This window comes from Lissotriton vulgaris, chromosome 5, assembly GCF_964263255.1.
Source record: "Lissotriton vulgaris chromosome 5, aLisVul1.2, whole genome shotgun sequence".
Taxonomy (NCBI): domain Eukaryota; kingdom Metazoa; phylum Chordata; class Amphibia; order Caudata; family Salamandridae; genus Lissotriton; species Lissotriton vulgaris.
In genome coordinates this window covers 1,058,243,708-1,058,266,079 of record NC_141693.1, presented here as the reverse complement: position 1 = coordinate 1,058,266,079, position 22,372 = coordinate 1,058,243,708, and the positions used below count along the sequence as shown (strand labels likewise).

The window sequence follows — 22,372 nt, the reverse complement described above, 5'->3', positions numbered from 1 at the left end:
TGGGTTACCTTCATTCCCAAATACTTTATTTATTATTTTATCGTTGTATGGTTCTCTTCGGCATTCCATACCGTTACCTCAGTCTTAATCGGGTTTGCCTCGTAACCTGAGACCTTCCCAATTCTATAATTAACATTTCAAGGGTCGCCGCTGACCATGATGTCATCTACATAGAGGGATAGTTTTTTTCTGCCAGGCACCACACAAAAAGGGGATGATTTGTTGCTCCATCCTGATTTTCTCTGCAAAAGGCTCAATATATAAATTGAACAACAGCTGAGAAAGGGGACAATCCTGTCTTGTGCCCCTGGTAATGTGGATGCTGGAAGTCAGATTGCCGTTCGCCAAAATTCTTGCGGCAGGGGCCCTATATATCTCCTGTATAGCTAAATCTATTCCCCAAATTATAACGACTAAGCATACAGTAGAAAAATGGCCAATTCACCCTGTCTAAGGCTTTGGTTGAATCTAAGGGAATAATAGCTAACAGGATCTTATGTTTTACGGCCAAGTTAATTGAACCAATAAGTTCATGAATCAATTGGTGCATTTTTCTGCCTTAAAGAAACCCTTCTGGTCTTCAGATATCAAATTCCTGCTCACTTTGCCCAACCTAACAGCGAGGATGCTAGCATAAAGTTTATAAACATAATTTAGAAGAGAAATCTGACTATGTGCATCAAAAGCTTTTGGATATGTCCCTGGTTTTATAATCAAGGAAACAACGGCTTCTTCCCAAGATTTTGGTAAAGCAGCTTTTTCCTCCCAAATCTCCATAAAGAGCTCTATTAGTACTAGGCACAATACATCTTTTAGTTTTATATAGAACTCGTAGGGGAGACCATCAGGGCCCGCAGCTTTGTTCCCTTCTCTTTTTTTCATAACTGCGTGGAGCTCATCCTGCTTCATGTCATCCTCTAGGAAATCTCTTTCCTCGCTGGAGAGTTTCTCCACTTTCTGCTCCCCATGCCAACTGTTAGTTGGACTTCTTACATACCCAAATCCTCCATATGTATTTCCTGGCAAAAATCTACGAAAGCTCGCTCAGTCTCCTGCTTCGACCTTAAGCTGTTTCCTGTTTCTCTGTCCGTTATCTGACTTATGTTGTTCTTTGAGACTTCTACTCTAGCCTTCCAGGCCTAGAGTTTCCCAGCACATTTGCTGTACTCAAAATGTGTTGGTTTACTAGCCTCCCATCGCTCTCGCACCCTTGCTTCTAGTATGGCAGAAAGGGAGCGTTTATATGTGGAGATCTCATTCTGCCTATTTTAACACACTGGAGATTAAATATTTCAAATCTCCACCTTCTAAGCCTTCCGGGACATTTAAGATTCTGATATTGTTGCGCCTTGCATTATTTTCCAAAGTTTCCAGTTTGTCTTGGCTTTCTTTAAGTTTGTGTTTCAGGCTATTGAGTTTTTTCCTGTTCCTAATGGTCTATTCCCGCAGACTCAACGTCAATTTTCCAGGGCTGTGTTTTTTGTACTAAAGACTCCAGCTTTTCTGCCAACACTTCACAGACCCTTTGGACTTACTTTTGGTTGGCTTGTAAAATTGAAAACCACTTTTCTCTTCCTCTGCAAGTGATTTAATTAAATGCTCTAATGGACTTATCAGCGGGTTTAAGCCACTCCCTCCTGCCTCTATCTCTTCCACAGCCTTTTTCGTGCCCCTCATTACAGCATGTGTGTCTTGCTCACTTTCCTCACTGGAGCCCTCTATAACCAGACATTGATATATGTTAGGGGTCACGAGAATCTGAGGCACACCTGATGCCTCCACGCCTGGTTTCTCCAACACTTGTTCGGGAGATGTCTTGTCAGTCCTAAGGTCTTGATCCATGGATAAGGCGTCGCTAGCGAGCATCAAAAAATGTATGGGTTTTAAAGAGGTTCTTTTAGGGATCTTCTCCTGTAGCTTAAAATATGACCTCACAGATGGAGTAATTCTCTGGTTCCCTAATTTTTTATGCTGGGTATTCCTGAGTTTAACCTTCGTGGAGGGGGCTTTTGTGGGGGGGCTGCGCCTCTGTTCTTAAAAATATCTCCCCCTTTGCACTGTGGTGATATTGCGGGAGTCTGATTCATCTCAGACCCTTTAATTTTCACCTTGACCTTAACCCGGGATACCTCTAGTTCTTTCTCACCGAGTTCCCATCACTGTCCGTGATTACGGGTATCCTCAAAGGCTTCCGCTCTTCTTAGTGATAGTTATTAGCCTTTTGATTTCCCCCCCTCATTACCTGGTGAAGATTCTGTCAGGGGGATGCAGCCCGAAACTCCACTGTGTGGCCCCAGCCGCTCGCTGCTCTCCTCTGCCGCCTTGCTCCTGGCCCCACCTCTCTGGTCCTGTCCTGGCGTGTCCCTTGTATGGTCTCATCTTTCCAACACTGGGAAAAAACACACTACCATTGCTTCCAGCGATACTCGGCATGACTCACCGAGCCCTTGCCACCTCACGAGCCCCCCTTCTCCAAAACGAGCAGTTGTCTGAGACTCTCTGCCGTGAGAAGGCTCCCATTAACTCCTGGGCTTCACCCACCTTCAAACTGCTTTGTCGAGCCGCCGACCCAACTAACTCCCTCCGGTAGGAGCAGCTGTTACTGGTAACGTATTTGCCTCATCAAGATTATTTGAAACTGTTAAACGAGTGTTAGCATTGCGGCATGTATCAATATTTACTTCTGCTAACTCATTTTGCCCAGTCTCCGACAGACGCGCGAGCAGCTGCTAGATGTCCGCCATGTTCTCCCAGGACCCCACCATCAAGTGCAAAAACATTATATGTTCTTGAAACCAGGGGTTCAGATTCTCGTTCAAAACTTCTTCCGGCCCACTAAAGCTGTTGAGGAACATACTGCAAATTCAATTAACGGCTCATTTATCAAACTTATCTCTCAGCAATTCATGACCCACACATTCCCTAATCAAGGATTATCAATTGTTCTGAAATTAATTAACTATTGATGTATTGAATTGCAGATTCAGAATTTGTCACCCAATCAGAACAAGACTGTTTAAATATTTCCAGATCATCCTCCATGATACTTCTCTTTTATGGATTAGAACAGTGGTGACTTCTGTGGACCCCCACTGAATCATTACTGGAAACTGCAGACTCCTGCCTAAACATTTTTATTGATCTGAATTGTGAAACAAATACACTAAAAGTACAAAAACAAGCATTAAATAAATATGCCCATGTTGAAATATTCACAAAAAATATAAACATGTGAATTTTAATGGGAAGGGTGGAGCCTTTCTAACTGCAATGGAGGCCACTCGTCATCATTACTATATTCTGTTTGATGCACTTACACTGCTCCCATTTTTTTTTAAAACATTATTTTTATTGCAGGGTTATGATTTATACAGTGCAGTTACACATTCATTACAACTATGATCTTTGCTCGGAACTGTCGTTATTTGGTTTCTTACACAGCCTTAGTGCCCACAACCCTGAGGCCGGGCGGCATCACACAAGAGTATGTCGTAATCCACGTGTCAATATATATTTGCTTCAAGTCTTGCAAGTAGTTCACATGTCTGCATTTGGTTTTATTTCCCAGTACCCTTCTAATTTTTCTTAACTATCCCCAACTACCCTCCTCCCCCCTAAACTCCCACCACCCCTATTCAGAGCTGTATAGTGTATAATCAGTGTTGGTATCAGGAATTGATGGTTACCTAGGTGTGTGATGTGCCTGGTGCGTCTTGTGGGTTAGTTTCATCTGAATCTTGCTGCTCTTCAGTGTCTTGTAATGTGCTATCTCACAGTGCCTGCACTAATGTTTCCCAAACCGTCGCTGCGGCCATTGCTCTATCGTCCAGTTTGCGGCTTGCCATTTGGTATCGTAGTGTGCTCTCAGCGTCCGCCCATTTCAAGAATTCGTTCACCCATCACTTATGTGTAGGGCCTATTCTCGCTTTCCAGAGCCTCGTAATTTCTCTTTTGGCCAAGATAAGGCCCATATCGAGAAATTTGCTAGTGATTCTATGTTTGGGAGCATGTGGGAACCAGTGTAGTATACCGACGGCTATGTCAAATTGCAGGCCCCTCTCGGTCACTTCATTCAGTGTGCTGCCTATCGCTCGCCAATACTCTCCTAAGTCTGGGCAGGACCAAAAAATGTGCTCCATCTCCGCCCCCTCAGTATTGCATCTAGGGCATACCGCCTCCACCACTCCGAAATATTTTTTGATTTTCCCTGGTGTCAAGTAGGCCCGATGTAAGATATAGAAGTGTATTTGTTGGAAGCGTGCATTTCTCGTGCTTTTCCGTGCCCTCCTCAGTATTTGTGCCCAAGCTATTTCTGGGATCTCTTTATTCAAGTCAGCTTCCCATTTGGCTTTCAGCGCAGCTAGGGGCGGCAAGTTCTCCCTTAGCATCCTGGAGTACAGGCACGTCACCGCTTTAAATGTCCCCGCCGCCATCATAACATACTGGCATGCCATTGTCGTCGTGGGTTCAGTAAGACCCCCTCTCCAATGTGCCTGCATGGCCCTGACCACCGCTGTGTGCAATAGGTAGCCTCCCCGTGGAAGATCAAACCGCTCTTGTAATGTTTGATACGGTATTAGTGCTCCGTCCTCATAGAGATCCCCCAAGATCTGCAGACCCGCATCTTCCCAGGTCTGCAATTGCAACCAGTCTCCTCCGTGTGGGAGCGCAGTTACCATCCCCAGAGGTATTTCAGGCGCGTAGGGATGTTTAACCCCCGCCCGCCGTTGGGACCGGTTCCAACATAGTCTAAACGTTTGGTTCGAGGCATGTGGGCTGCTAAATTCATATCTGTGCATAGATCACCGCCTAGTGTTGGGTCCGGATGATTGCACATTGTTGTCCCGGAAGAGTCTTCGAAGTATCACGAGATAGGTGGCTCCTCCCCTGGACTACAGTGCGCATGGGCATCGACTCCATCCCCAGATTGTTTTTTTCCGCCATTGGGTTCGGATGTGATTTCGACGTCTCCTGTTCGGAATCGATAAAACAACTTCTTAAAGGCCCAAAGGCTTTCCTTACTTCGTCGGTATTGTTCGCGTTCGGTCTCGTGTATACTCCGGCTCGTCGAGTCGGATATCGGAGGAGTCGGGTGACTCTTCGGTCATCGAGGCCCTGTCGACGCAGCAAGACCCTGACGATTCTACAATGGAACGGAGTCCGTTCAAGTACTGCCCCGTGTGTGGTTCTAAGTACCCACACATCGACGTGCACCCTGTGTGCAACAAGTGCTTATCGCCGGACCACGACGAGGCCAGCTGTATGGCCTGTTCCAGGTTTCGATCGAAGAAGACGATCAAGCTTCGGCGCGTGGCGCGCCTCCAGGCCCAGCGATCGGCACCGGTGGACATCTTCGACAGCCCTGACGCAGGCGAGCAAGAACTTCACCTGCAGATTTCACCTCCATCGGCGGAGGTCGAGGCCGACTACGAAGAAGACCAAGACCTCGAGGAAGACGTCGAGGAGGTAGGGGACGACTAAGAACCTTTTGGGGCCGTGGAAGATAGCTCGGAGGATGATATATGCCCCGAACATACAAAGGCTCAGGTCACGGGATCGCCACAAGGCCTTACCCACGACCCTACACCTCGCTCCTCGGCCCCGCCTCCTGGCCCGGCTACGGACACCTCTAGGGAGCCGCCATTGCCTAAATCGAAACCGAAAGTGAAACATTCGGGATCGACCAAATCTAAGATGGCCGACGAAGCCCCGAAACCGAAGACGCCATTGACTGCGTCGTCGTCGGAGCCCTCGAAGCCGAAGAAGGCTGTCGAACAGGCTAAAGCGCCTAAGGTGGTCAAAGAGCCAAGCTCGAAAGCAGTCGCCCAGCACTCCACTAAGGTGGTCGAGTCGAAGTCGGTCGTCGAGCCGTCAGCGGTCAAGCCTACCGCATCTACAGCCAAACCAGCCGTCGAGGCCAAATCGGCAAAGGGCACCGAGCCAAAGTCTGGAGCCACAACGCTGAAGGGAAAGTCCGCCGATCCGAAGCCATCGACGTCGACGCATGGGGCCGTGGTTGGTGGCGGACGCGCTGTTGTCGAAACTACGTCTGCGCCTCCAGCAAAGAACATGGATTCATCGACGCTCCAGTCTTCCCCTGGGGGTGGATCGAGGTCCTCAGTCGGGTCGACGAGACCGTCCGCTTCTTTTACAAAGCAAGTGGCAGACTCCCTCAAACGGATTCGGGAGAAGGAGCTGACGTCAGTGCCGAAGACGCCCTCGGTACCTACTCCGGTAGCGGAACCGAAGAAGACTTTCAAGCCGCTCCTCTTTACTCTACCACCCAAAGTGGTGCCAAAGGCCTTTGCACCACGGTCGGTGCCTAAGGACTCAGAAGGGGTAGGGCATACTCAGCTGAGTGGCAGTTTGAGTCGACAACCCTTATTAGAAGAGCAGTCGGAACAGTATATCGACGCCGACACAGGAAAATTGACGCTCTATAAGAGGAAGATTTCTTCACAGCCTTTGGAGTCGTTTGTGATCCCTCTGAAAAAGAAAAGGCCAGCGCCAGAAACGCCGGAACTTGTTGAGAGCATTCCTCTGCATCCTGCAAGGAGCCCATCGCCTTCACCCACTTGCTCAGATGGAGATCTAGGTGATCAGGACGAGGAGTATACTTTTCCCGAAAACACAGACCCTGATGAGCAACAGGACTCGTGGTTAGCCTCAGGTGATCAAGGGGACCAACAAGCTGTCCATGACCCACAAGCTTTTGGCGCAAAGCCTTCTCCTACAGAAGATTCTGCGGCGTTCAATGCCTTAATTGAGAGGGCAGCTGCAAACCATAAGGTGGAAATGCATGCTGACCCTGTGGACGTTGACTTTCTATTTGACACTTTCTCTGCTGCTGAGAAAACCGTAAAAACACTTCCAATGCTTAAGGGTGTTCTTAAGCATGCCACAGACATTTTCAAGGAAACAACAAGAGCTCGGGTTGTAAACCCTAGAATAGAAAAGAAATACAGACCGGCACCTGGGGACCCAACTTACATACGGGGCCAGTTGCCTCTGGACTCTTTGGTGGTCTCTAATGCTCACAAAAGGGCGAACTCACAAACAACAGGTGAAGCTCCTCCCCCGGACAAAGAGTCTAAAGTGCTGGAGGCATCGGGGAAAAGGGTGGCAGCGCAGGCAGCAAACATCTGGCGCATATCCAACACACAAGCTCTGCTGGCCAGATACGACAGGGCACACTATGTAACCTTAGAGCAGCTTTTACAACACCTTCCAGACGAGTTTAAAGAAGGAGCCCAGATGCTTATCCAAGAAGGCAAGCTCATCTCCAACTCTGCAATTAGATGTGCGCTCGACGTTGCGGATACGGCAGCAAGAGCGATAAATACTAGTGTGATGTTACGGCGTCAAGTATGGCTCCGCATCTCAGGGTTCAAGCCAGAGATACAGACTACTATCCTCAACCAGCCCGTTAATCCAGACAGACTGTTTAACCCTGAGGTGGACTCCACCCTCGAAAAAATTAAAAAAGATACTGAGACGGCTAAATCCATGGGTGCACTTCAGTCTCAGCAATACAGAGGGAGCACTTTTCGTCGCTCAGGCACTCTGGGTGTTACCAGAGTACACTTGGCACAACAGGCGCAATTCAGTAAAAGTGGGGCACAGTCCTCATACACCAAACAGGGTAGAGGAGGTTACAGAGGAAACAACGCCAAGGGCAGGGGCAGAGGCAACAACAGTTCTCGTTCCTCTGCCGCCAACAAACAGTGACTTCCTGTCACTGCCCCCCGACCATCCAACACCTGTCGGGAGGAGACTCCAGCAGTTCCTGCCAGTCTGGAAGTCCATCACCACAGACAGGTGGGTAAGGAAACTTATCCAGTTCGGCTATTGTTTGGAGTTAACGTCCACTCCACCCAACATACCCCCAAGACAACGTCCTATGTCGGCAGAGCACTTGCACTTATTGCAGCAAGATGTTCTTGTGATGCTGCAAAAAGGCGCAATAGAGCTCGTGCCACTGGAGGAACAAGGCACAGGGGTTTACTCCCTGTACTTCTTAATCCCAAAGAAGGACGGCTCACTCAGACCCATTCTGGACCTACGTCCCCTCAACATGTATATTCTTTCAGAACACTTCCACATGTTAACTCTGCAGCAAGTTCTTCCACTGTTAAACCAGGGAGACTTTCTCGCAACCTTGGACCTCAAGGATGCTTATTTTCACGTACCACTCCATCCATCCCACAAAAAATACCTCTGGTTCACCATTCTAAACAAGCATTACCAGTTCAGGGTCCTACCCTTCGGTGTGACCACTGCTCCCAGGGTGTTCACAAAGTGTCTGGCAACGGTGGCGGCGCACCTCAGGAGACAAAACATACATGTCTACCCTTACCTAGACGACTGGCTCGTTCAAGCCAAGTCGGCACAGCAGTGCGCCGCAGACATGTCCCACACTATTCTCCTTCTTCACAGTCTGGGGTTTTCGCTCAACTATCCAAAGTCGCACCTTCAGCCAGCCCATGTGCGGCAGTATTTGGGCGCGACTATAAATACTCTGGCTGCTACAGCTCAGCCAAACACAGCGAGGATCAACAACATCCAGTCGCTGATACGGAGGTTCAGACCGCAGCACTCACTCCCTGCGAGAGTGTTTATGCAGTTGATAGGCATGATGGCCTCCTGCATCTTCATAGTCCCTCACGCGAGGTTGCATATGCGTCCGCTCCAGGAATGCTTGGCACGCCAGTGGACTCAGGCTCAAGGGCAGTTGAAAGACCTAGTGTTGGTGACTGGTCGGGCATACAACTCTCTGCATTGGTGGACTCCACACAACCTTTGCAAGGGCCGACCGTTCCAGGAGCCTGTGCCACAAATTATCCTGACAACGGACGCATCGCTCCAGGGTTGGGGAGCGCATGTACTCCACTACACAGTGCAGGGGATATGGTCGACACAGCAGAAGAAGATGCACATCAACTACTTAGAACTGATGGCAATCTTCATGGCACTGAAGTCCTTCAAAGTACATCTGTGCAACAAGGTCGTGTTGATCCGGACGGACAACATGACGGCAATGTACTATATCCAAAAGCAGGGAGGCACACACTCTCCACAGTTGTCTCCTCTGGCTCAGGGCATGTGGAAGTGGGCCATTCAGAGGAACATCTTCCTCATGGCGGAACACCTCCCGGGCGTGGACAATCAGATGGCGGATCTGCTCAGCAGGTACAGCCACCAAATGCACGAGTGGGAGCTACATCCATCAGTACTCCACCCGTACTTCCAGCAGTGGGGTCATCCAGAGATAGACCTGTTTGCCACAAGGGAGAACGCAAAATGCCCAAGCTTCGCCGCCAGGTTCCCACACCCACAGTCGCAGGGCAATGCGATATGGATGAACTGGTCAGGCCAATTTGCGTACGCTTTTCCCCCAGCACCTCTCATACCGCTGGTGGCACAGAAGCTGCTGCAACACTCGATGACACTCATCCTGGTTGCTCCAACGTGGGCACGCCAGCCATGGTACACCACGTTTCTGGAACTCTCCGTGGTACCGCATCAAAGACTGCGCCTCACACCCAAGCTCTTGACGCAGAACCATGGCGACATTCAGCACCCAGATCCGCAACAGCTGAACCTAGCGATCTGGCTCCTGAGGTCTTAAAGTTTGGCTACCTTGATTTGCCCCGGAATGCATGGACATAATCCGGGAGGCAAGAAGGCCAACAACCAGAGCTTGCTATGCAGCAAAATGGAAGCAGTTTGTCATTTACTGTACAGAACATCATATCAACCCGCTAGATGCATCCATTCCTAATATCATCTGCTATTTGTTGCATCTTTACAAATGTAATCTGGCGTATGCTTCCATTCGGATACACTAATCCGCCATAGCGGCTTATTTCCAAAACAGGCAGCACCTCTCCGTTTTCAGGGTGCCTGCCATCAAAGCATTCCTGGAAGGGCTGAAACGAGTCATCCCCCCCAGGTCCCCACCAGCTCCTGTGTGGAACCTCAACGTAGTCCTCACCAGGTTAATGGGACCACCGTTTGAGCCTCTACACTCCTGTGAGATTCAGTTATTGACATGGAAAGTGGTTTTTCTCATTGCCATCACGTCGCTACGGCGTGTTAGTGAGCTACAAGCGCTCACAATACAAGAGCCATTTATTCAGATTCATCCTAACAGGGTAGTGCTGCGCACTAACCCTAAGTTTCTCCCTAAGGTGGTGTCGCAGTTTCATGTCAATCAAACCATTGAACTACCCACATTCTTTCAAAACCCTGAAACAGTAGCAGAAAGAATGCTCCACGCGCTTAATGTCAAACGAGCATTACTGTACTACATTGACAGGACCAAAAGCTTTAGGAAGACACAACAGCTATTTGTTGCCTTCTCAGCCCAGCACAAAGGCAACCCCATTTCCAAAGCAGGAATAGCCAGGTGGATCGTTAAGTGTATTCAGATTTGCTACCACAAGGCTAAGCGCACTTTAACGGTCCCCCCCAGGGCCCACTCCACACGCAAGTTAGGGGCCTCCATGGCTTTCCTAGGTAATATTCCTTTGGAAGATATTTGTAGAGCAGCCACGTGGATTACACAACACACCTTTACTAAACACTACTGTGTAGATGTGCATTCCAAACAGCAGGCAGCTGTAGGTCAGGCTGTTCTTAAAACTCTTTTTCAAACTTCTGCAGCTGGCACGGGCGGCCGCCGTTAATGGAGGGACTGCTATGTATTCTATGCACAGATATGAATTTAGCAACCCACATGCCTCGAACTGAATTTGCTACTTACCAGTATGCATCTGTTCTTGGCATGTAGGGCTGCTAACATTCATATCGCCCGCCCTCCTCCCCGGCGCCCGTAGCGGCTGCAGGTAATTTCTTGCATTCAATCATTAGCTTGGACATCATTTACACTATTTCACTCCATCTCTACACAATGGCTAAAAACAATCTGGGGATGGAGTTGATGCCCATGCGCACTGTAGTCCAGGGGAGGAGCCACCTATCTCGTGATACTTCGAAGACTCTTCCAGGACAACAATGTGCAATCATCCGGACCCAACACTAGGCGGCGATCTATGCACAGATATGAATGTTAGCAGCCCTACATGCCAAGAACAGATGCATACTGGTAAGTAGCATATTCATTCCTCATGGGTTAGGTCGCTCAAGGTCAGTCTCTGTTGCAAGGCAATATAAGCAAGAACATGTCTTGGCGTACCTCCCTGCCTTTCCTGTTCCGGGCCTCGATATACTCTCACCATTTCCTGCGTGTAGAGTTGCAGTTGGGCTGCGAGGTAATAAAGTTCGAAATCCGGCACTGCTAGACCTCCCTCATCTTTCGGGTGATGAAGTGTTTTGAGCGCAACCCAGCATCTGCCCGATCCCCACAGGAATGAAGTCGTTTGTGATTTTAGTCTTCGGAAAAAGGGGCTGGGAATCCATGCGGGAAGCGTGCGGAAATAATAAAGAAGGCGGGGTAGCACTATCATTTTTAGCAAAGAGATGCGGCCAGTCATCGAGAGCGGCAGAGTGGACCAAAATGCCATATTTCCTTTCAGTGCTCGCATACAGAGGCCTATGTTGCCGTCCAGCATATCTGCTGCCGTGTATATGTAAACACCCAAGTACTTCATGCAAGTGGGCTCCCAGGTTATCAAAGGGCAGTGGTGAGGACGTGTTCCTCCTTTCCGCACGGGGAATAGGCAAGTCTTAGACCAGTTGACTTTTAGGCCTGAGATCTCTCCAAAGCGCGTAAGAAGCCTCTCCGCGCCTTCCAGCGCCGCTTTCGCATCTTCTAGGAACAGTAAGAGATCGTCTGCATATAAGGAGACAAAGTGCCTCTCTCCCCTGCTATCTATTCCCCTATAATGTTTTCCCGTCCGAATTTTGGCTGCAAGCGGCTCCATCGCTAGGGCGAACAACAGGGGGGATAAGGAGCAACCCTGCCGCGTCCCTCTTTCCACCGGGTATTGTCGTGAGATGAGTGGCCCTACTCTTACTCTGGCCACCGCTGACGTGTGTAATACCTTGGTCCACCGGATATAGCCTTCCCCCAGCCCAAAGCGTTCCATGACCTCATACAAATATTCCCATTCTAGGCTATCGAATGCTTTCTCGATATCTACGGACAGGATCATGGGTGCCTGTTCCTATGGGTGAGCGTCATCTAGCAGTCTTATGAGCCTTCTGATGTTAGTGGTTGTGTTGCGTGTAGGTATGAAACCAGACTGGTCTTTATGGACCAGGTCAGTCATGTGTTGTAGCAACCTGGCAGCTAGTATACTACTTAATATTTTGTAGTCTGTGGTGAGAATAGACAGCGGTCGATAGGATGCCGCATTGTGGCTCTCCCTTCCTGGGATCACCAAGGCCTCGCGCATGGATTGGGGTAAGTGGCCCACCATCCTAGCCTCGTTATATAACAGTTGAAGCTGTGGAGCCAGCAGATCCAGATATTTACTATAGAATTCTATAGGCAAGCCGTCTGTGCCCGGGGTTTTGTTGCGGGCCATTCTTTGTACGGCCCCTCTAATCTCGCTCAGCTCAATGTCCCTACCCAGGTCTTCCGCTTGTTCTTGATCCAGGTGCGGCAATCCCGGCCCCTCGAGGAAAGCGTCAATGTCCTCCTTTTGTCCTTCTAGTACGCTCTCGTAAAGCGTTTCATAATAGCCCTGAAATCTATCGAGGATTTCTGCCTAGGTATAGAGCATTTGACCCGTTCCATTATCTAGAGATAGGATCGGGGAGCCACGCTTGGTGGGATTAGCCTACCATGCCAGTAGTGTTCCAGCCTTGTCACCTTCGGAGTGTGCCCTCGATATGTAGGCATTATGATCAAAACTGCGGAGTCTCTCCACCTCTACTGCTACTGCCTCTCTAGCCGCGCACATCGCATCTTGGAGCTCTGGGTGACCTGGGCGTTTTCTCTCTATCTCACGCACTTTGCCCCCGCTTGATCTAAATCTGCTAGCAGCGCTCTGCGCACCCCTGCGTATTGGCCGATACACTGGCCCCGAACGACCACTTTGAAGGCGTTCCATTCCATTGCCCTGTATGTCGAGGTGCCGTCATTTTCCTCAAAATATTGCGTAATCCCTGTATCCAGTGCTGTTTGCAGCATTGGATCATCTAGCGTCTCCGGCCTCAGTCTCCACGTCGGGATACTCGATGTCTCAGGCATCCAGTTCAACGTAACCATCAAGGGATTGTGATCTGAAGTCGTTCTGGCTAGATATTCTGTCTTCCCTACCGTCGGTATTACCGATGGCGAGCACAGTACTGCATCCAGCCGGACATGTAAGTCGTGCAGACTAGATTAGTATGAGTAGTCTCTTTCCGCAGGGTGCTGCGTTCTCCAAGCATCTTGCAATTCCCACCTCTCCTGCCATTCTAGTCTACCTTTTGCTATGCGGCGTACTGGAGACTCTCTAAGCAAACCCTCCAGGATATCGCGATTTCGCGATTTGCCGCGAAATCGGCACTTTTGTCAAAAAGCGCGATTTTTACAAAAGTGCCCGCGAAATCGGCACTTTTGTAGAAATCGTGGCATTTTGACAAAATCCGCTATATCCTTGGGGGTCTGTTAGTTCTTTCCCGATACAAATCGCATTCTGTAGTGAGTTACTTTCGAGGATGTAATCACGAGTCATTTACTGCCTGCTTGAAACAAAGCATTCTTCGAAGAAAAACAATACCCTGAATCCAGCACTAGATGGCAGGAAAGAGCAAATATGAAATCTACAACACACGCTTCAAAGAATGCCTTCTTTGTCATCAAATGATTTGGCTTCACTGTTGGTGCAATTTCACGTTTCTACCGCAGGCTTCTCAAAGCTGCAGTTACATCAAGATTCCCCAGGCATGTTCCAAGGTCTGCTGGTGTTTTCAACCTTGAAATGCCTCCTATCGATAACGGTGCAAATGCACAATATTGTTCTGCGGGGGGAATGTTGCACTTTGGAAAGAGGTTCCCAGAAACCTCATGAAAACTAAATAAACCTTCAAATGAGCCGCGCCAGAAGACAAGATTTGAACATGGCTCGGATGCCCAGAATAAAAGAGGCACACATTTGATTACCAGAACTGTGAGCATTCGGTTTGCATTTTACTTTTTAAACATTGTTTACAATTTAAACGAATTCAATCAGTAGGCAATGAGTAAATAACACAGCAACTGCAGAGTGTATGTTGGGAAGTGTGAGCGGGCCAGGGAAAAAGCAAAAGGGTGGTGAGTCAGAGTGGGGGCTAGGGAGCCACGGGATAAGCCAGCCATGTGGAGACCACCCTGTGAGGTGGCGAGGGACTGGCAAAGAAAGAGCTCGTGCGAATCAGGAAGGAAGCACAGGGCAGGAGAAAGAGTGGGGTGGGTAAACAGGGTGGGGAAGGGAGTGACATCTGGTAAAGCAGAGAGTGCACTACTCAGTGCCAGTAGATTGCACAGTGCCCTACTGTTTACTGCCAGTGCTTGTGTTCACTCCAACCAAGTTTCTGTAGCACGTAGTAACACAAATGTTACCCTACTCTGAAATTTGTTGGGCAGAGTTTAAAACTACTACACACGTTGGCCCTGTGTGGTTGCAGGGCGAAGCTGTCAAGAAGGACTTTAGTTAATTCTCAAGACTCGATTACAAGGTAAACTTAGTAGCATCTGCCAACTCCCCCGTGGAGTTACTGATGTCAAGGGGTAACTGCATGTGGGAGGGACGCTGGGAGTCTCCTTATAAATCAGACATTAACCAGGAGGGTCACTAAGTCTGGTCCAGAGACCCCTGGTTAATCCTTATTTTGACCTGGTGTTTCACCGTTATTGTTTTCAGTTAACTAAGTGTGCTTACCAGTAATGTGCAAACTAAATCTCTGGGGCACAAACAGAGAACTAATGTAAAAGCAATGTTTCCTATGCTATAATGGATTTTTAAAAGGAAGAAAGAAGAAAATACACAAAAGAAAGACCTCTCCTTGTGTTATGTGACTGGAGATGGTATGGAACTAATGAGCCGATAGGCCCTGAGTTTCCGAAGAACAATTGCTACAATCTCACTCTGACTCTTACACACTGAATAAACCAAATATACATAGCTTCATGTTGTTAAATAACTAAAAAAACTAAGATATCTGTGTTTGTTGTAGGAAAAATGGGCAAATAAAATGCTGCAAAATTGCCGCTAAATTTCCATATTTATGCCGCTAAATTTCCATTTTTGTGCCGCTAAATTTGCTAATCCATGCCGCTATATCCTGGGGGGTCTGTCTAAGTGGTGGGTGAGACCTATCTAATGTGACATCAGTTACTGAGTTAAAGTCCCCGCCTATTAGTATAGGGCCTGCCAAGCAGTGTGCTAGCGTTCCTGATAGTTGAGTTAGAAAGGACAGCTGGTCAGTATTTGGTGCGTAAACACTACACAAGGCTATATCTTTCCCGCCCAGCTTCCCCTCTATCGCTAGGTATCTACCCTCTGGATCTATAAGTTGCTTGGTCAACTGGAAAGGAGTGCCCGCCTTGATCCAGATCAGTGCTCCCCTAGCGTACGCTGAGTATGTTGTATTAAATAGCTGTCCCCTCCATCTGCACTGCAATGCTATCCCTTCCTGCTTCGTCAGGTGCGTTTCTTGAAGCAATGCGATTTGAATCCCCCTGCGGTTCAGATAAGCGTGGATTTTGTGTTGTCTCCCCATTGTGTGCAACCCTCGCACATTCCAGGTCATGCATTTCACTGTGCCCTTGTTATCCATAGTCCCATGTAGCCTGATCCAATGTGCTGTAGTTCCCTGCTCCTTCATAGGTGTTGGTGTCCCTATAACTATTCTTCGACATTTCTCGCATATCCCCAACAGCAAAAATCAAAACAGTCAAACTCTTGAAAGAAACAATTCCAGGTTTTCCCCCCTCCCCCCCAGGACAGGTCCCAATAACGATCTATTAGTTCCCATCCAAACTTAGTGAAATAGTTTAACGTCCCTTAATTCACAGTTGTCACTGTGATGGCCTTAAGGGCCAGCGAGGTGTGGCTCTAGTCCGAAAGGCGACCACGCAATCCCTGCCCCCCGCCCTTGAGATCCCTCCCAGACATAGTTGCGGTGACCCATTACGTTTAGTGATAATAATGCGTGCTATCAGTTCCAGCCTCCCCTATTTACCAGCAGTGGCCTCCTCCTTGCGTGTCCGTGTCAGGCCTCTAATATTTCTTCCGACGTCTGAGGTGTCATTATTGGGCCCTTAGTGCTGTTGAATTCCGATAGGTCTGTTTCTGAGCCTGTGTTGTGGTCTCCTGAGTCCGTGCCCTGCTGCGATGGGGCTGTAGCAGTTCCAGATAATTCTACCACTGCCGTCAGCGCCGCTCTTCTCTCCTCATCTGTTTGAGACATCGTGGGTTTCCGAGGGCCCTGCCGCCGCTTGCGGATTCTCTGTGATTTCCGGGTGTGCGGTGGGTTCTTTGCTTCCTCCATTCGCTGCTTAGCTCCATCCGTTCCCTCTTTGTATAGTTCCCACCATGCCCAGGCATCCGTCGACGTGGGGAAGAAGTGCGTCTTGTCGTCTACCACCACCCTAAGCTTAGCCGGGAACAGCAGGGAGTATTGAATGCCTTCATTCCTGAGTTCGCGTTTGATGGAAAGAAAGGATGCACGTAATCTCTGAGTCTCATAAGTGTAGTCAGGGAATAGCGTCACTCTGCAGTTGTCCACTTGAAACGGCCCAGCATCGCGGGCCCCCTGGAGCAGCAGGTCCCTGTCTTTGTAGTGCAACAGTTTAATCACCACTGGACGGGGTGGCTGGCCCGTCCTAGGATGTCCGGCGGGGACACGGTGTGCTCGTTCTAGCGTGAAAAAGGGGGAAAGTCCCTCCGGTGCGATTTCGGTTTTAATCCAATTGTCCAGATATCCTACCATGTCCCCCCCCCTTCTTTTTTCTCCGGAAGGCCCACCAGGCGGACGTTGTTGCGCCTGCTTCTATTTTCGGCGTCTTTTGCCCTCCTCTCCAGTGATTAAATGCGGTCCAGGGCCTCCGCCATCTTCGCCTCCATCGCTTTTTGAGCCGGGGTCAACTCCTTCAGTGTGTCCTCTGTGTTCTTGACTCTATCTTTGAGTTTGGCATGATCCGCCCGTAGTAGTCCCAGTCTCTTCGCCACTTGCGCGATATCCCGTTGGAGGATGTCTTTCGTGGTTTCAATGGCTTCAAGGATTCGATCCTGCAATTGTTGGAGGTCCGAGGGTCCCGGGGTCACCTCTTCCTGTGTTGCTGGGGTGGCAGTCCCCTCTCCCTTTCTCTTGTTTTTCACCATTGTCACTCTCAATCTGACCGATTTCGCCTCCCTTCCGCGCTCGGAGGGGGGTTCCTGGTCGCCTGTGTGCGGTGCAGTGGTCTCCCTAAGGTGGCAGTCCTCCACCTGCGGGCGCGACTATCTGCGCAGTACGAGAGGTCCAGCCACCCAGGGGGCCGGTCAGTGCCGCTGCTTTTGTGCGCTCTCCCTGCTCAAGCGCTTCCGTCCTGGGTCAGGATTTACCCCCACTGCGATCACACAAGGGAGTTTTTCTAGTACTTCACTTCGGGCTAGCTCCACATGCGGGTGGGCGCCTGGTGTCGTGTTTACTCCCACGGTAGGGTCTGCATGCCATCCATAGGTTCTTGCGGCACAGGCGCCCCTCAGTTGGACTCCTTCAGTTGCCACCCGGAGCCCGTGTCGCTCCTCGTTTGTGCCTTGCTGCCGGTATTGGGGTGCAGGTCTGCTGAGCTCCTCCAATTCCTCCGTTCCGGGGCCCTGCCGAGTGGGCCCGCTTTGTCTTGTCTTGCTGGCGCCGCTTCCCCTCCAGGGGGCCGCTGTCTTCCGCAGGCTGCCTACAAGCCAGTTGTAGCGTTGCGCAGCAGTCGTCGTCCTCCTGCTGGGCGGGTGTCAAACCTCGGGGGACGGTTGTGATGGGGGCTCGGAAGTTAACTATGAGTCCATGCCCAGTAATAATATTTCCCGCTGGGTGGGCTCCGCTGCTTCTCCAGCTGCAGCGCACCACCGGGTTGTGTATCAGTTCTTACTTGGCATGCCTCACTGCCGATCTCCGGTCTCAGCCCAGGGGCTTATGTGCACTGTCCCAGTACTGTGCCCCGCTGTGTAGGCATGATCACCTGCAGTGCTTCTTAGTCGCCCTGCTATGCGTCCTGCTGCGCTCCGCTCGTACACGGCCCCTTGTCTTCCTGCGCTCCTATGGTCGCGCTCTGCCGTGTTAGTCCCTTTCTCCTCAGCTCCGCCGGCTCTATCGTCAGTCACGGCGTCCGCTCCAGCGTGCAGCCAGATTGCTTTGGCGGCGGTCCGGGTGCTCTACACGGAGGGAGTCGCAGCCCGCACCTGGCTTCTCCCTCGTTCACCTTTTCTTATGGTGCGATCCGCGGCCGCCATCTTTTGGAGTCCCGGCGGTGGTGGATGGTTGTGGGGCGGGTGTCAGAACGCCCCGCTCCGCTCTCTCCCCGTCTCCGCTCCCCCTGGCAGTTGCAGAGCTCTCGACTTCTCGAGTCTCCCGCAGTGGTCTTGCCGCGTTGCTCCCGATCTCGCTGGGGGTTAACTTCGGCGAGCTCCGGTTTTTGTTGAGTCCGCCATCTTTGGGTCGTCTTGTCTGGCGATCGCAGGCACTTTTGTTGCCGAGGCAATGCAGCTCTTCTTGGGAGGTATCTTCCACCCTCCGGGTGCTGCCTGAGGTTTCCTTTGATGTCCACTCGTGACTTTTCGCGTTTTTATGGGTCTCTTCCACGGTTATCAGGATAAGAAAGGGGATCAGGCACGGAGCTCCGGGCTAACGCCGCCATTCCCTTTGGCGTCCAAGCCACGCCCCCCCTTACACTGCTCCCATGAATCAATCTGAGAGTACTAACTTAATTATTATCCTCCAAGTTTAAATTCCTTCACTTTTACAGAACGTGTTAACATTTTCATTTTTACATTATGCTCCTTTATTTGTATGCATGTTATTAATCTTTTAATGTTATTTAATTTTCTAAGCAGTCACAGACTTCCAGAATCTTTGTGGACCCTCAGTGATACCCGTACCACAGGTTAAGAACGACTGGCCTAGAAAGCCCTTTGGCCCACCACTGCCACATCTCACCCCAAGAACGCTCTTTAGACCCTTCAATGATTTGTAGGAAATTGCTGCATTTTGAATGGTCAGTCTTGTAATGCCTAATTTCTCAACACTGTCAAATGATCCTGATTCATTGAATCATGATCTAGGAGGTTACACCTACAGTTGTCCTTTTTCTTGCACACAGAATTTCAACTTGAGTGTGCAAATATGGTTCAGAATGTGGCCTCTGTTTCTATAACTATTCATTGTATCGTTTTCAAATAAATCCTAGTTATATGATATTTACTAACATCTTTGCTTCATTTCCTGAGCTCTGTACCTTTCCACCTTCGACCTACTCATGCATGTTGAATAATGGTGTTGGCACTCAAACCCCCAATTAAAAGACAATAGTCCTTTCACCTCTTTAAAGCTTTAAAGTTACATTTTTTTACGTCCTACACAATACATAAGAAAACCATTCTGGTACTTAGTAATTGTCGTGCTCTTTATCATATTATCTTACCCATTATTACTTTAAAACATTGATTAGCCATGTGTGTTCACAATCCAATGAATTTTAGAGTATAGATTCTTCTGTTGTTGGAAAATGGTGTAGGCATGCATTTTTCTGTATTCTGTGTATTCTCTATGCATAGGCCACACCTATTAACTTTATCAATGCTTGTTTCTTTAGCCATTTGTAACATTACCACTTCTACAAAGCTAGACTTTACATGCAAAGTTTAGTGTCATCATAACTATGTTTTGTGTGTGTGTTTGAGAGAATTTTAAACTTTTCTTTGAATGGTTTCCTTCATTTTATTCTTATATAGGTTGGACCACCAGTTACAAGACATTGTGTACAAATTAGTTGTTAACTTGGAAGAGAGTAAGTTCTAATTTCTTGTTCAAATTGTTGTAATTGAACATAATTGTACAGGTATAAATAAACAAACTACAAGGGAGTAAAAGCACTTGTCTGCAGAGCTAACCACACTGAGTTTCATAAAATCCAATACACTGTCATTTCTGTTATTGTATTATTGTTTTTTGTTTACCCGAAATATATATATATATATATATATATTGTCAAATACCAACATTAGTATTTTGTATTCGTAGTCACAGGAATGATTTTTGTGGTTCATGTGCAAACTCAGTCTCAAAAGCACTCCGAGGAATTAAAGTCACATGAACATACTCCGATATGAAACTGTGTACGAGACAAATCCTCCCCAAAGGTTTTCCTCAGTCATTTCTGGAAATACTGTTATGTACAGTGATTCTAGGAGAAAATATCCGTGAAGTTACACTGGAAAACAGCATATGCTTAAACAGTCTCTCTCAATTCTAATCCATGCTCTGTCACATTCTCACATCCAAACATACACAATCCAGTATACATAGACACCCTGCCATAAGCTCTAAAATAAGCCTAAAGCAAAACTGTAGTCCCAGTAGAGAACCTCAACCTTCTTTCTCATATCTTTCACTCACTCTCAAAACTCCCTACTCAACCATATTCTAATTGCACATCTTTTCCTGTCCTTTCCAGTACTTTTCATGGTTGCTGATACACAGCACGTCTTTCATCCTCTTGCTTGGGTACAGAGACCCCCTATTTAATCTCGTACTTAAAAAAAGATACTTTTTTGCACCATGCCAACAGTCAAAATCTCATTTGTGCACCTCTTGCTTATTTATCACGTTACTCAGATTTCTGTCTACATTGTTTAAATACCGATTCTCTTCATTTCAATGAAACTAATGGTGCGACACCACTAACTCTATGATGAGTAGTTCCGTGAACTCATATCCAATCACAAAGGCTTTTTTAGGTCTCGCCTGTCGATGTGCATGCGCATCGAGCTTGCGAGACTATGGGGGCTTATCCACTCTTTAACCAACTTGCAAGGAATCGTGGCGATTCCTTGCAGTGCACGAGAAATTTAAGCTCAATGCGCATGCGCGTTGAGCTTAAAAGCGCGTGCACATGCCCCCAGCCGCCTACCTTGCCTACTCTCTCTCTCACTGCCTCCCCCAGCTCCGCCCCCTCACTTCTTGATTGCACGGCCGCTAGGCCGTGCCTCCGCTACTCTCCTCCCCCCTCCTCCTCCTACTCTGCCTGCCGTGTCGCACCTCTCCCCTCTCCGCCCCCTGCACACTGGCCTGAATTGTACCGAAGACTGGACCTCCCAGATCTAGGCTACAGCGTTGTCCTGCTTATTGGAACTTTTCTTTTATGTCCATTGGTGTAACTGGACAACTACTGACTTTTGGAAAGCTGTACATGACTCTGACTGGTTATTTTCAATTTATTCATGGTTTTTCTTTCTACTACGATTTTCACCTTATCAGGTTCACTGTAAATTGTTTTTTTTCAAATTACTAATGTCACTCAATTATGACATTGCCTAAATGTTGCTTGGCCCATTTGAAATTGTTCACTGCGTGATTGTGCACTGCGGTATCTCGAATTGCACCACTCTTACTCTTAGAGCTTCCAAGCTCTTTCTTCTGTATGCCCTCAATCCATATTGTGGACCCCTTGGCTCCAGTTCCCTCAAGAGGGCCGCCGCAGACGCTCTGCATGCACCTTTGGTCTGTCCATATATTGTTTCATTACACTCCCAACCCAAAATGGCCGACACTTTCTGCCGCGCGCCCATTGGTCATTTGCTTCCATGTGACCGCGAGCGGCTTTCTTATTATGACAACACATTGCTGAGGGCGTATCGTGAAGATCTCTCACGCCTAGCAAGGACCCCCATTGCGGACCTGCAATTCTTCCTGTGGGGTAAGCCCTTATAGATGCGCGACATATTCCAGGCTCCAGACATGCTTTATTTATTTGAACCCGCCTTCAATTTTTATGTGTCAATTGTTTATGTGCACTTTCCCTTCCCGCAGATTATCCATCAAGGGCACTGTTCCCGCTGGTAAGCTCGTTTATTAGAGCACCCTTTTTTCACTGCACACTCGGTAATTGATACCCCAGTTCACTCTCCCCTCTCTCCCCACAGACGTCTTTAATACTCCCCTTGGCCCCACCTCGTGGTAAGTTTTTTCCGCAATAATGGCAGCCCCTTTTTTGGGCAATATGACCGTAATTAACTGTCTAATTCCTTTCCCCTTAGACACTTGTTATACTTTGCATACAGCGCTGAACTCCTCTCAGCTTCATTCCACCGGTAAGCCTCTCTCACGGTCCCTTACTCCTGCACTCCTTTAGAGTCCTTCACTTATGGCTAGCAATGTTGCATTCCAAATGCTATAGGTGTCACATTCGCAAAAGTTATAACTATTGGCATTGTAAATGACAAAGCTATCAATTTAGCTATTT

General features: G+C 48.6%; 1 protein-coding gene across 1 annotated transcript in view; it reads left to right on the top strand.

Annotated features, from left to right (window-relative positions):
- PCGF6 (polycomb group ring finger 6) overlaps nucleotides 1-22,372 on the top strand; it is a 305,170-nt gene that overhangs the window by 68,537 nt on the left and 214,261 nt on the right. The window contains exon 4 of the mRNA XM_086922718.1: nucleotides 19,863-19,918. Within this exon, the coding sequence (XP_086778844.1) occupies nucleotides 19,863-19,918 (56 nt within the window). The remainder of the gene's footprint in view (nucleotides 1-19,862; nucleotides 19,919-22,372) is intronic.